A 13,790-nucleotide genomic window follows, 5' to 3' on the forward strand; every position below is an offset into this window, starting at 1 on the left:
CACAACTTCTACAAAATCTGAACTCTTACTCTCCCTTGCCTTTCACTCTTTCCTCCCACTACACCACTTCCTTTTTCACCTATTTTTGGGTTATTTGTTGGATTATTGTACTAATTGCGCCTTTCTTTTAGAATCCTTTTCGAATCAATTGCCCCAAGCACTTTTCGAATCGCTCAAAATGTCCGCTACTCAGGATAACATTGCTGCCAACGGCAACGACCTCGTCGGCTCCCTCGACCAGTTGAAGCTTGATGATGGCGAGACCCGTCTTGGCCCTGACGGAGAGCCCGCACCCCGCACCGACGAGGAGTACGCCGGCTCTCAGCTCACTTTGAGAGCCATCGTTTCCTCCAAGGAGGCCGGTGTCATTATTGGAAAGGCTGGCAAGAATGTCGCCGAGCTTCGCGACGAGACTGGCGTCAAGGCCGGTGTCAGCAAGGTCGTCCAGGGCGTTCACGATCGTGTTCTCACCATCACCGGTGGCTGCCAGGCCATTTCTGAGGCCTATGCGATTGTCGCGCGCGCTCTCCTCGAGGGCGCTCCCGCCATGGGCATGGGAGGTGTTGTCTCCAACACTGGCACCCATCGTAAGTCTACCTCATGTAGTGCGCAAGGAAGAAATCGCTGACATAGCAATCTCAGCCATCAAGCTCTTGATTTCCCACAACCAGATGGGTACCATCATCGGTCGCCAAGGTCTCAAGATTAAGCACATCCAGGATGTGTCGGGCGTTCGCATGGTTGCCCAGAAGGAGATGCTACCCCAGTCCACTGAGCGCATCGTTGAGGTCCAAGGCACACCCGAGGGCATCAAGGGTGCGATTTGGGAAATCTGCAAGTGTCTCGTCGACGATTGGCAGAGAGGCACTGGTACCGTCCTCTACAACCCGGTCGTTCGCACTCAGCCGGGCACAACCTCCACCGTCAGCGGCACTTCAAACAGCTACTCTTCCGGTGGCGGTCGCGCCTCAGAGTACTCTGCCCCCCGCGTCATGCGCACTGGAAACGGTGCCGACTTCAGCACTACTACCAACAACGGCGGCAGTGGTGGTCGTCCTTACGGCCGTCGTTCCGATTCTGATGCTGCTTCCCGAGGCCCTCCCACCCACGACGAGAATGGCGAGGAGCTCCAGACTCAGAACATTAGCATTCCTGCTGATATGGTCGGTTGCATCATTGGCCGCGCTGGAAGCAAGATCTCCGAGATCCGCAAAACCTCTGGTGCCCGCATCTCTATCGCAAAGGTATGACACCTATTTACCACAAAACTCTATGCTCAAGATAACTAATCTGTCTAGGCTCCCCACGACGAGAGTGGCGAACGCATGTTCACCATCATGGGTACCGCCAAGGCTAACGAGTCTGCCCTTTTCCTGCTCTACGAGAACCTTGAGGCGGAGAAGATGCGCCGCCAGACGGCCAACTCTCCCGAGTAAAAAAAGCGTTTTCAGAATCGTCCCTTTTCAGTTCGTCATCCGGCCTCAGGGGCCGGTACTTGCAGACAATGGCCGCAAGGCTCAATATCTGAGATGAGGAGTGTCTTACTTCAGCACATCATCTCTGGGACGCGACAAAACGCTTTTCTCAATTGCTTTGTTTTTCTTCGACTTTCGAATATCTGGGCCAAGGATCCCCAGACACGCGCACAAGTATGGTCGCCGGGATGGTACCACGACAACTTTCACTTTCCGTCTTCATGAACGCTTCGAGTTGCTTTTTGGGAGGATGGTCCTCCGGTCTACGTTTGGGCAGGCATCAGAGGTCCCTAGGTCTACGGACAGGGATTGTATTCAGCCTTTCCAAACCGAACATACGGCACGACTTATGATTACCTCATGCGGATACCTCTTTGAAGCAGAGTTGCTTGCTTCAAAAACATTAGTAATGAAAATCGGCCAGCAACTCTACACCCGACCCTGTTTACCCATCCCCAACCCGCCACGATTTCTCACTGGACCGAAGATATCCTCAGTGGCCTGTGTTTTCCAGCCGCTTTTTGGGCTATGGAACTCTTTACTCTCTTGGTATTGACTTCCGATGCCAGGGGGATTCTAGATAGTACATCCGACCCATAGCTAGGCGAATTAACACGTTTGAGCAAGGCCGCTCATAAAATTCTTGTCTCGTTGTCATTGATGTGTCTTGGAAACCTGTCGTGAACGTAGTCGAAAGGATGGTCTACTGGAGATGATGGCGTTCACTCCTATGATGTCCAATCACTGGAAATGGCAAAGGCGAAGCGACCGAATCCATGGCGTTCTTGTCTCTATCATATGGGGTACTCACAAACGTAGCTGGTCATTTTCCAAAGACATTCGCTCTACAAGTAAGCATAGGCTGAGAAGGATGGTTGGAAGGTGTCGAATTGCTTCCAGGATAAATTTGCGATCATGATGTGATTGGCCAATGTCAAGCGGGGTCTTGGGGACAAATGTTTGCAATGCCGATCCGGAGAGGAGACACCGGGCTGGGCTGATTCCTGATAAGGTTAGGGCGGCGGCAAGCAAGCAGTGGAGGGGAGGGACCCTGAAGAGGCTTGGGCGGAATGGGTGCAGCGTGGTGTGCGTGGGTTGTGTGGTTCGGGGGGGACCTGGGGGGTAAGATGTAACGGGTAAGCTGTCCACCTTATTTTTATTTTGGGATGAAGCCAACCTGTCATTTGCCCAGCTGCTCCTTTGACGTTTACTGTCTGCATTCGCTTGTCTCCGTGTCCACATCTCCATCTCGGGTGTCTATCTTGCTGCTGCTCAAGCTCGAGGTATTGTAGCACTTTCGTTCTCTTCAACAAACATCTTTTTCCTTCCAAGCTTGCATTTTTAGAAGCTTCGCAGCCAGTCGTTGTCGCTCCCTTGCAGCGTTTCGTTTCTCCGGCCCCTTAGTTAGCTGCGCGCGCCCACCGTCCACGCTTAACGGGTATTGAGTCGCGCACTCATACTCGAGCTTTCTTTTCCCGTCTTTCGACACCAGCTTTTTGCAACACGACACAGCAATCGATTCCCAGGAGAAAGAAACACAGCGACGCAATGGCGCGCTCGAAGCAGGCCACCCCTATCCGTCGACAGACATCGTCCGAATACTTTAGCAAAGCGGACACCCTCAAGCGGACGCCCAGCAACAGCAATGGCGCCGCGACTTCTGTGACTACGAAGGAGGCCAACGGCAAGGTTGTCGCCACACCTGCGTCGGCGGTTGTTGAGGCAAAGGAGGCCGGCGCCCTCCAAATCCTGATTGCTGTAGGCGGTATCTACGCCTCATTGTACGTCCTGTGATTCTCTTGACTCCCCTAATCCCATGCCCTCTCCGAATACCTCTTCGCTCGGCGCATTGCTGACAAAAGACCTCGCGCAGTCTGACATGGGCCTACCTCCAAGAGAAGCTCACGACGACGCCCTACGGCCCAGCGTCCAAACCCGAAGTCTTCAAGTACCCCGTCTTCCTCAACACGATCCAGTCTCTCTTCGCCGCGACGACGGGCCTCCTCTACCTGTGGTTCTCCTCCCGCAACGCCGCCTCCCTCCCGCCCGTCTTCCCCTCGCGCGGCATCGTCATGCCCCTCGCTCTCGTCGCCGTCACCTCCTCCCTCGCCTCGCCCTTTGGCTACGCCTCCTTGGCGCACATTGACTACATCACCTTTTTGCTCGCAAAGTCCTGCAAGCTAGTGCCCGTCATGCTCCTCCACACGACGCTCTTTGGCAAGCGTTACCCGCTGTACAAGTACCTCGTCGTCGCGGGCGTCACGGCGGGCGTCGCCGTCTTTACCTTGCACTCGGGCAGCAAGAAGAAGAAGTCCGTCGTCAACCCGGACGCCAACATGCCCTGGGGCATGCTGCTTCTCAGCATCAACCTGCTGTTTGACGGCCTCACCAACAGCACCCAGGACTACATCTTTAGCACCTTCAAGGGATACACCGGCCCGCAGATGATGTGCGCCAACAACCTCATGAGCACGGCCGTCACGCTGGGCTACCTCGTGCTCAGCCCCTGGCTCGTCCACACCGGTCTCGGCGAGTATCTCGGCATGGACGTCGCCGGCAGCGCGGGCGAGCTGACGGCGGCGCTGGGTTTCATGGCGCGGTACCCCGCCGTGTGGTGGGATGTCCTCGGCTTCGCGGCGTGCGGCGCCGTCGGCCAGGTCTTTATCTGTATGTATTGGTCTATTTTCCTCCCATTACCTGAGAAACAACTGCCCTACTAACACTGCCGGCCTTTTGTAGTCTACACCCTCTCCACCTTCTCCTCGGTCCTCCTCGTCACCGTCACAGTCACCCGCAAGATGGTCACCATGGCCCTCTCCGTCTTCGCCTTCGGCCACAGCCTCACGAGCATGCAGTGGGCCGGCGTCTCCCTCGTCTTTGGCGCCATTGGCGCCGAGGCGCAGATTGCGACCAAGGAGAAGAGGGCCAAGGAGGCTGCGAAGCGCGCGGCGGCTGCTGGGAAGACGCAGTAAACACAAGGGGGGAAAGGAATGTTCTTTCAAGGTTGTTTGGCTTTGTATTCGGCACCCTTGCTTTAAGAGGGATCTTGACTGCAAGGCGGCAACTTCTTCTTCCTTCACGTTAACCTTTTTCTATCTGAACCCCCTTTCTTGATCGAACCACTTTCTCATCCTCTTCGAGATATCCCAAAACCCTGTTAGCCCCGTGGTACACAACACAAAGGCCACACTTGTTCCTTTCTCGAGGCGGGGGCCCAAACAAGAATAACAGAACTACACATCCCTCTAAAGCCTGTAAATAACAACACACATCGTACAAAAGACTTCAAAAAAAGGGAAAGCCTCAAAGTCGGGGGCCGGCGTTTGGTTGGCGTTTTTTTTTTTTCCTAGTATAGAATTATATAAGGATACAGACACACACAGAGTATACACCAAAGATTTGAGACTTTTTTCTCTGATGAAAGATGTCTTCTTCCTCTTTCGATACCAAGCATGATGATCATTGATCGAATCGCCTCGCGTCTGCTTCTTAACCTCTCTCTGCCCCATCTCCCCAGCCTCGCAGGCTAAGATACTGTCTGTTTCATTTATTTACAGTAGAAGGAGTGTATGAATGTACACATGTATATGTGTGTGTGTGTGTGTGTGTGTGTGTGCTTCAAAAGGTGATGATAAAGGCCTTGCTCAACGTGAACCCTGAAATATGCCCCTCTGGCACGCCACGAACGCGCAGAGCCCGGCTAGACAGGTGAAGACTTCTCAGCGAAAAAAAAAAACTACTCTGCCCAAATCCCCTGAATGCCAACCCCGCCCGTTACGAACCCTAGGAGCCAGCAGCATCAACATCCAGACTCACAGGCAAAAAAAAAGTAAAAAACATGTAGCTTCACTATCGAGGTCCTGTGCAAAAAAGGGAAAAGGGGTTCAGGAAGAGGCAAGCCAAACAATCCGACATTCATTCTTTTTTTCCGCTGTAAAATACCCCCACATTCTCATCTCACTCTGCTCATAGTGTAAGTAAGTAGGTAATCATCAGAACCAGCAGGTATTAGACCGGGGTCAGAGTGTGTGCCATGCCATGCGTGTTGGACTACAAATCTTTTTACTCACTCCTCTGGGCCTATGTGGAAATCCTTCATGTACAAAAAGCCCCCCAAGACGAGAAAATGTCTTACTTACACACACTCCACCGAGACTGCTGGAGGGAGTATAGAAGTTCGACAATGTGTAGGCTATTGGTGACTTTTGTAAGGAGTGTTGAACGTCAGGCAAACCCAACGCTTTGTATAGCAAGATGAGATTGGAAGTCAGACATATTGCCAACACCGCTCTGAGCCTTGTCTTTGACAATTATCCTACATCGGTACCACGAAGAGACCAGCAGGACATGGACTTGTGAGCACACACCTTGTTTTGCTGGTGAATCACTTATGCATAGCATCATCACATTCACACAGAAACAATCAGAAACACTTGGTAATGCATACTTTGTATGGCTCTTCGTTTTTTTACAATTCATCTACCTCAGTCCCCCTCCACCCCATCCATGCATGCAGTTGTGGTATCCTCGTCTCATCCTCTCCTGCTTCCCTTTGGACTCCATATGCGTTGCGGTAGACTCATCCGTAGATGGACCGCATTGAAAGGAAAAGAAAAAAGAAAACCCAAGCCTCAAACACAAGAAAATAGCATGGTGTCTTTGTGAGTGTTCCTCACGGCCGTACTCTCTTTCCAAGCGAGCCGGCCCCCGTCGGGAAAGTGCCTCATGAGATATAAGCCTGTACCAAAATCCCTTCCAACTCCGTCGTCCAAAGTGGGCACGCCAATAAACGATTGCAAGAAAGATGGCCGATCCCCGGTAGTCCTTGACTGTCCATGTCCAAACGATGAGAGACGTGCCTCCCATCTCTCCCGTTTCGATATTTGCGTTGTGAAAACGCAATTCTAAATTACACATTTTGGTTTATGGTTGTAGGGTACTTTTTCCGCAAAGTGGTTACGTGACGAAAGCCGTTGTCTCGCCACTCGCTGCGCTCTGAAAAAAAGGCTTGAAAACGACAAAAGAGATGCCAACTCCAGGTGGATGCACCATTGAGCTAGGCTGGTGTTTGTATGAATTGGGAAGTAGGCACGTCCACACAATGGTCGGCAAGTTCCACTGTTGTCCTCCTTTTCGGTCCTTTGCCATTGACGATACGACTAATGCAAGTGCCTTTTGATCGATTGATGCAGATCAAGGTATTCGAGTGTTTGCCGTGCACTTGTTTCGGAAATCGTCCAAGGCCTCGGTGTCCGTCAACCTCGTAACGATTGCAACGATGGTCGCTGCATTGTTGCAATGCACGCGTATTTGACTAGTTCCATGTCGCAAAAAATAGCAACAATAGTCAAAGTTCGGCCGAGTACCGCCGAGGTAGTTCGGTCCCGGGGCGTTTGGTGCTAGTGACTAGTGGCGGTGTGTTCCGTCCTGGCTGTGGTCATAGCAGCTCATCAATAGACCTCACAATTGGCGTTTCACCTTTTGTAGGCGGACTGCGCGGGTCGGCAACCTGGGTGGGTCGTCCGAAGGGGTAGAAAGGATCCCTGGGGAACATTGTTTCTCTAGGCGAGAACAGGCCTTCGCTTGGAGTTGGCGGAACCTCGACAAATTGCATGCCTGGAAATCCGTGATGGGAATCGTGCAGCGGGTTCTTCGTCATCGTCTCGGCCCGGGGTGACAGGAGAGCCGCGTCGTCGGGAACTGCGCCAACCATGAAGTGTCTATCTTTGGGAGCCGTAGCCTCCTCTTCGCGTTCCAGTGATGGGCCAAGGTTCAGACTAGAAAATCCAAAGCCAGCGGCAGGACCGAATCGGTGAGCTCCAAATCCGGGAGAAGGGGGCGGGCCAGGCGACGGCGGCGGCTTGGCAAAGAACGATGATGACGATGGTGGTGCAAGGCCCGAAACTGGCGGCGTAGGCTTGAAAGGCATCAAGCGATCAACGTCAAAGTTCCCAAACTTGGCAGAATTGTCGTTCTCCTTTTCTGACCAGGAGAAGCTTGATGGCGCTGAAGACGGACCAGGTGAGATTGGCTGACTGCCGGGTGTTGAAAGGCCTCTGGCACGGGTAGGGCTGCCCTTCTTCGGGCTCGAGGTTCCAGAGCTTCCTTCCTTCTCTCCAGGCAGAGGAGCGGTCAAAGGCTCTTTGGGTGCAATGTCAATAGCCGCATCTGCAGAGAGTGTCAGGCGGTGCTTCGTAGGGCTTCGTCCAGTGCGAGGGCGGAAGGCTGATCCAGGCGAGGTCTTCTTCTTCGACATCTGCTTCTGGAAATCCTGCAAGCAGTACATGAGCTTCATGTTGGGGCTGATCCACTTGCTCTTCTCCTGGGCGGCGTAGTAAGCGTCGTTGACGCTGAGCTCGGGGTTGCGGTACAAGCCGTAAGCAATAATGAGACTGGCGGATCGACTTGCGCCTTGCTGGCAGTGGACGAGCACCTTCTTACCCTCCTTCGTCCGTGTCTCAATGGTCTCGCAGAGGTGCATCAGATCCTGCGCAATATCCGTATTGTGGTCCCAGGGCATGTGGATGTACTCTGGGCGCTTGATAGAGAATGACATGGCCTTGGGCGTTGTCGGTGTTTCCGGTTTGTCGTTGGTTGGGAACTCGAAGGCGGTAGAAAAGCTAGCGTTTGACACAGCCGTGTCGGGAATGGGGCTGAGGACGGCTGGAGAGTCTGACATGACCTCGTCTGACTTGGGCAAGAAGTTGAAGGGGTTGTTAACTTCCCGCGCGACATTGATGACGGTGTCAAATTTGGAGGCTTCGTCGGCGGTCGGCTCCAAGTACAGATAGACATTGTCTTCGTAAATTGCAATGGGGCCATCCGGATAACCCGGCGTCTTCTGGTCCTCATTGTTCTCGTTCTCGTGGTAAGGTTCGAAGTCGAGGGCGGCGCGGCTCGCGAGCTGAGTCCTAATGGGCGAATCCTCCTCAACGATTGTCGTGTCGAACGACTGGCCCATACCAGTCTTTGTCGGCCTCAAAAACTCCGAAAGACCCGACTCGTTTCTTTCCAAAACCTTGGGGAAAGTCATTCCACCCGGAGGGCCAAAAGTCGCAGACTTCAGCGAGGGCAGCATGTGAGGTGACGAGGTCGAGTGCTTGAGGGCTCGTCTCTGCAAAATGGGTGCCATACCAGGGGTGCCGGGGACCTCTAGGGTATTTCGCATGACCAGATCTGACGTTTGGGTCTTGAGGCTGAGCTGACTAGGCTTGCGCTTCATTGCTGGAATGGTCGGCTTGATGAAAGAGGGCGATGCGGGCTCGGAAACCAGTGTTGAGGCACTATTTCCCATGAAAGGCGGCTGAATTGACAGGCCCTTCATGTTCTTAGGACGACGCGGCGAAGGAGACGTCATCGGACGGCCGAAGCTAGTGGTTTCTGCTGCGGACATGGTGTTCATTGAAGACAATGGACCAAGGCCGCCAAAGGACGTGGCCGGGAAAGAGTTTAGGGGTATCAAGTTGACGGGAGAATCGGGGGATGATGAAGGGGACGGGTCCGACAGCGGGGAGCAGTCACTTGTTGAGAGCGTCGTTGTGGGCGAAGACTCGGCAGACTCGGACGCCTGAGTAGAGGTGCTATCGTGGTGCTTGTGAGAGTGGTCCATGGTCGGTCGCAAGGACTGGACCGGGCTGGCCAAGGGCTTTCCGGTGGCCTCCATATCGATCAATTTGGGGTCGACGAGGGTGACGGTCTCTTGAGCGGCGATTGTCTCTGCGTCAAGATCGAAGACTGACATGAAAGAGGGGATTTGATCTTCGTAGATCCTTCTTGCCGCTGCTGACGGCATGGTTCTGTGTACCTTTTGAATGGGCTGCCCGAATCCCTTCTCTCTTTCTCTTCTCTTGCGCGAGGGAAACGTGTTGGCGGCAGTCTCGGGTGACGAGACTGTGTAGGCCGCGAGGGGCAACGTTGGCGTAATGATTAAAGAAATGGTTGCGGCGTTTGGCGTGGAAGGAGCGGGAGTCGCGGTTGATGTCTGTAGAATGGAAAGAAAAGGCCGGTTGGCAGGCGAGCGGGCGGGCGATTGATTGTAGATCGGAGGACAGCGCTGCTGAATCCCGTGGATGGTTTTGTGTCCTCGTCGTCGGCGGGGTGGTTGTGGTGGTCCAAGTCTCTCGGCAGGACCGAAGTGTCTCTCTGTTCTCTAACTCCTCCTCGTACTCGGGGCGGTGCCGCAGGGTGCGCAGGGCAGGTGACCAGTCTCGCGACAGGAATAGGTCAGTCGAGGGTTCGTATGCGGCGGGGGCCCTGGTGGATAGTGGGCAAGAGTAGTAGGATGGTCGTCGTGGTGGTGGTTCGTGAGGTAGGAAGGAGGATAGAGGAAGACGAAGGGGAAGAAGAGTAGTAAGTTTGGTTGGTGATGGAAGAGAAATGGAGAAGAGAGAAAACAATGGCTAGTGGTCACGACGAAAACGGCGGCTCGGGGTTAGCACATGCTGTTGGTGGGAAAGAGATGTGGCACGGTCCGGTCAATACGGATGCATGGAAATCGCCAGGCGGGTATGCGTAAGGTGAGTGTAAGGTAAGGTGGTTGAAGGAAGAAGGATACTGAAGCTGGATTGGATTTGCTTGGTTTGAAAGGCGGCAGAGTATCCGTAGAATTGAGAATAAGGGGAGGTAGTGAATAAGAGAAGAGGGGGGGTGTGTGTGGTGATTTGGGATTGGGGTGGGAAGAAGGGAAAATGGTGGAAGAGAGACGTGAAGTGGTTGAAAGTTGAGGTGAATGGCGGATGTGGGAAGGGTTCGAGAGAGGAGTACCTAAGGCAAGGTAGAGTTGGGGATGGGCCAACAACTGGAAAGGAAAGAGGAACTGGGGCCCTTGGGGCTCTTGCTCTTGCTCTTTGGGGGGGTGTGGGCCGTAGCAGAGAGGGCAGAAGTGAGAACCTGAAGGTGAAGGAAGGCCTGCACGCAAGCGACAACCAAGCGACTGGAGAGTGAAAGGCAGGCCGTCTGTCGCCCAGTCAGTTGCCCTCGTCGAACATGGACGGGCTGGGTTTGGCCTGGAGATGCTAGTCAAGGTCTCAAGGAAGGCCAACGGGTGGTGGGAGGGTACCCCCAGCCCAGGATCAAGTTGCTGGCTGAGGGTGAAGGGCGACCAGGACAGGGGTCCTTCCTTTCCCTGGTATACTACGGAGTAGGTACCACGTAGTAGAGACCAAGGTATCGCAGGGGGCAAGTTTGCGGCAAGAGGTACCTATGGAAACCTTACATTGCACCTGCCTTTCCACTTCCTGTGCGGCTGGTCCTCGGTACGTACCTATCCTACCATGCCTCGTCCCCCCTCTCTCTGTCGCCTTCTGTCTGAGGTTCACCTGGCAAAAGTGTCTGGGTGCCCGGTAAGGATTGACAAGGAACGTACCTTCTCTGAGCCCTTCCTGTGCCTTTTTATGTCCTCAGGTTAAGGTAAAGTACGGATCACATTAAGTAGCAATTACTACGAATAGAACACCAAGCATTGGATCTCTCCAGAGTGAGTACGGATACCCTAAGCATTCGCTTTTCGCCAATGTATCTGGCATAGTAGTCGACACACAACGTAGACGTACGATGGTGAAAGGACAAGAACCACCAGCAACTGGCAAGTCTGGACCCGTACGGAGTACCCAGTGCTAAGGTAGTGGAGAGAGCTCGATGCAAGTGACAGAATTCCCTGTCTAGTCACCGGCCAGCACCTTTTGTCACAGAATGCTGTCCAGAACCCATCGCACGTACGGGTACGGAGTATGGATACCTAGAACGTGAAGGCAGCCCAGGCAGGCTGCAAAAGCGAGGCAAGGAAAGGCAAGGCAAGGTGAGGAGGAGAGAGCAAGGCACGGGACACAGACAGGCACAAACTGGAACCCATCTCGACAAAACAAAGTAGGTAGTGCTGGCTGGCGGAGGGGTCAGATCGGGAACTGTTAGTGCGGCCTCGTCTACGGCCTCGTCTGCGCAAGCGCTACCCCCTTAGCTCCAGTATGCGAGGGCGTAGGCTGTAGCCGGAGGTTACTACGTGAGAGCCGTGGACTAGCCCGCCGCCATTGACGAGGACTTGGACTGGTGCCCGTCCTTGGGTTGATTTACTGTTGTTTTAGAGCCGTGGGCACCATCGCGCGACCAAGCCTAGTATATTGTCCACGGGCTATCAGAGTAGTAGTCTGTATCGAACTGCCCGCTCTGTCATCGTCAACACGGCACTCCGCTGTTGTGGGTACGAAGCAACGAACGGACAGACGGACACAATGTGGTGACTCTGACCTGACACCTGCAATATGCAGAGAACAAGCAGCACAGAAGGCCACCGAACATCAGCACGTCTGTCTGGTTGGGAGTTGTCTGTCTGGACTGACTGATGCCGATGGGCAAAGAGGGTGGAGGGGCAAAGGCAAGATTCCGGTGTTCCGCTGCCGCCGGCTGCTGCGCTGCAAGATGCAGAGGAACGGCAATGACTGGTCCAAACCCGGCTTCTAGGCCCTGTGTCCTCCTCTTTCCGTTCTCTCAGAGTCAGATCTCTGTCAGCTTGGTCTTGCAATTCACCAATTCAACCAATTCCTCCTTCTCCCCGTGCGAGTTTCTACGTAGTATGGTCCCCCCGCGATTGAGAAGGCGGCAGGAGAGAGCGTGTGTGTGGTGCGCACCTACTGTGTGTGTGTGAGAGGGAAAGAGAGGATTGGCCAGTGGCCGCCCAGCGTAAGTGGAGCCGCCCAACCACACCACTTCCCAGGACGGAATAAGTGGGGTTCATGGCTTGGGGCTTGGTGCGAGTGATTCCCTGGGTCCCTGTGTGTGCCTGGGTCACCCCCAGGAAGTGGGGCACTGGGGCTTCGTCGTGACTGGAGCGTATTTTGCGAAACATGACCGGGGTCTATTAATAGCCCGCCCTCCAGGACCAACTTAGCAAGTACGAATAGAGAAAGAAGGAAAGAAAAGAAAAGGTCCACAGTCCCAGTCGCGTGCATGCGCCTTGTACTTCGTAGTCGCCCGTCGTCTGGAGGTCGGCGCCAATTTTGGGCCAATGGCACGCCGGGGAGTTCCAATTTGGTCACTCCTGCCGTGCAGCCTCGGTACGTACCTGGCCTGTTGGATTCAGTTCATTTCAATCTTTTTGCCTCTTGCCCTCTTCACCACTGCTGGTTCGGATTCATGGTTCATGGTCTCATGGATCTGCCCAATGTGTATCCCAGATCCGTTTGCCTACATATATGTCTGTTGCAATTGCTTGCCTCAGTCAGAGTTGTAGTCACGAAAGTAGAGTTGTCGATCAAAAGCTATTCAACACTAAAGATGCTGACCTGCTGCACATATGAAGTGTTCCGTCATTTCTCGCCACTGTTTGGAGTTCTTGTCCCTGATTAAGCTGCTGCCGGCGTTGGTGCCGCGTCTGAATCTCCAGACAGGAAAAAAGATCTGCCAGGGGAACATCTACACACTCCATACACGCAGTAATAGCAATGCGCCACTGTTTAACTCCATCGTTTTGCATTACTAGAGGATTACCGCAGTATATATAGACGCTACCCTACCCTCGAATTCCGCACTATTTAACCTCAACCCTTTTCATAAGTCACCCATCCTTTCCTCTATTCTACCCTCTCCCTCGTCAAGGGATTACCAAAATCGTAGTTTTAATAGCTTATTAATAAGCTAGTATTACTATCTAGAGGTAAGTAACCTACTCTTATACGTGGGCGCCGGGAGTCTTACTATCGCAAAGATAGTAGTAAATATGCCGGAGTACTTAAGAGAGCTTTTTAATAAACTTCTAATACTATCTAAGGTAATTATCCTTAAGCTATAAGAAGAAGCCGAGGTACTATATCGATACGGCCCTATCCGTCTCGTTAGTACTAATAATACCCTTCTTAGTATAGGATATATTAGTAATACTCTGCGGCCGCGTTACTACGCTTCGTAAATTATACCTAACGTTAGCGAGGATTCTAGCATTATCCACTAGGTATTTTATTAAGGTTATTATCGTAGGGTTAGTTTAGTTATTAGTATCTTAGTAAGCATTTCAACTTAGTATACTCGGAGGCTCTTATAACTCTTAATAAGAGGCTTTTAAGGGACTCATAATTAGACTTTTCGCCCATTATGGGTAAAGCTATTACGGTTGAAGCTATAGCAATTAAAGCTATAGCGCTACTTACGGACCTCGATAGCAGGTAGTTAGTAGTACAGTTATCTTTCTCTTATAATAAGCTTAAAAAAGCATCTCAATTTAAGTACTAAGTAGGCACTACACTGTTTTATTAAAACTATATTCTTGTACTTGTGACTCAGAAAGAATTAACTTTCTTCAATAACAAGGTACTCAGAAAACATAAT

General features: G+C 52.7%; 4 protein-coding genes across 4 annotated transcripts; 2 read left to right on the forward strand and 2 right to left on the reverse strand.

The window, feature by feature from the left end:
* Positions 1-178: 178 nt before the first annotated feature.
* CABS01_13564 (KH domain-containing protein) lies at positions 179-1,436 on the forward strand (the record flags this gene model as incomplete). Its single annotated transcript, XM_060546906.1, has 3 exons — positions 179-587; positions 643-1,244; positions 1,299-1,436. 3 exons carry the CDS (start codon positions 179-181, stop codon positions 1,434-1,436), a joined length of 1,149 nt encoding a protein of 382 aa, XP_060394730.1.
* Positions 1,437-3,023: 1,587 nt separating this feature from the next.
* On the forward strand, positions 3,024-4,447 carry CABS01_13565 (UAA transporter; the record flags this gene model as incomplete). Its single annotated transcript, XM_060546907.1, has 3 exons — positions 3,024-3,256; positions 3,349-4,142; positions 4,215-4,447. The coding sequence occupies 3 exons, from the start codon at positions 3,024-3,026 to the stop codon at positions 4,445-4,447; spliced, it is 1,260 nt and encodes a 419-aa protein (XP_060394731.1).
* A 2,465-nt stretch (positions 4,448-6,912) lies between these two features.
* CABS01_13566 (dual specificity phosphatase) lies at positions 6,913-9,267 on the reverse strand (the record flags this gene model as incomplete). Its single annotated transcript, XM_060546908.1, has 1 exon — positions 6,913-9,267. The coding sequence occupies one exon, from the start codon at positions 9,265-9,267 to the stop codon at positions 6,913-6,915; it is 2,355 nt and encodes a 784-aa protein (XP_060394732.1).
* Positions 9,268-13,112: 3,845 nt separating this feature from the next.
* CABS01_13567 (uncharacterized protein) lies at positions 13,113-13,358 on the reverse strand (the record flags this gene model as incomplete). The annotated part of the gene is made up of 1 exon (XM_060546909.1): positions 13,113-13,358. A coding segment is annotated over one exon (246 nt), but the record flags the coding sequence as incomplete, so codon positions are not given.
* Positions 13,359-13,790: the final 432 nt, after the last annotated feature.

The sequence above is a fragment of the Colletotrichum abscissum genome (genome assembly GCF_030869225.1).
Source record: "Colletotrichum abscissum strain IMI 504890 chromosome Unknown Scaffold_46.1, whole genome shotgun sequence".
In the NCBI taxonomy this organism is placed as follows: Eukaryota; Fungi; Ascomycota; class Sordariomycetes; order Glomerellales; family Glomerellaceae; genus Colletotrichum; species Colletotrichum abscissum.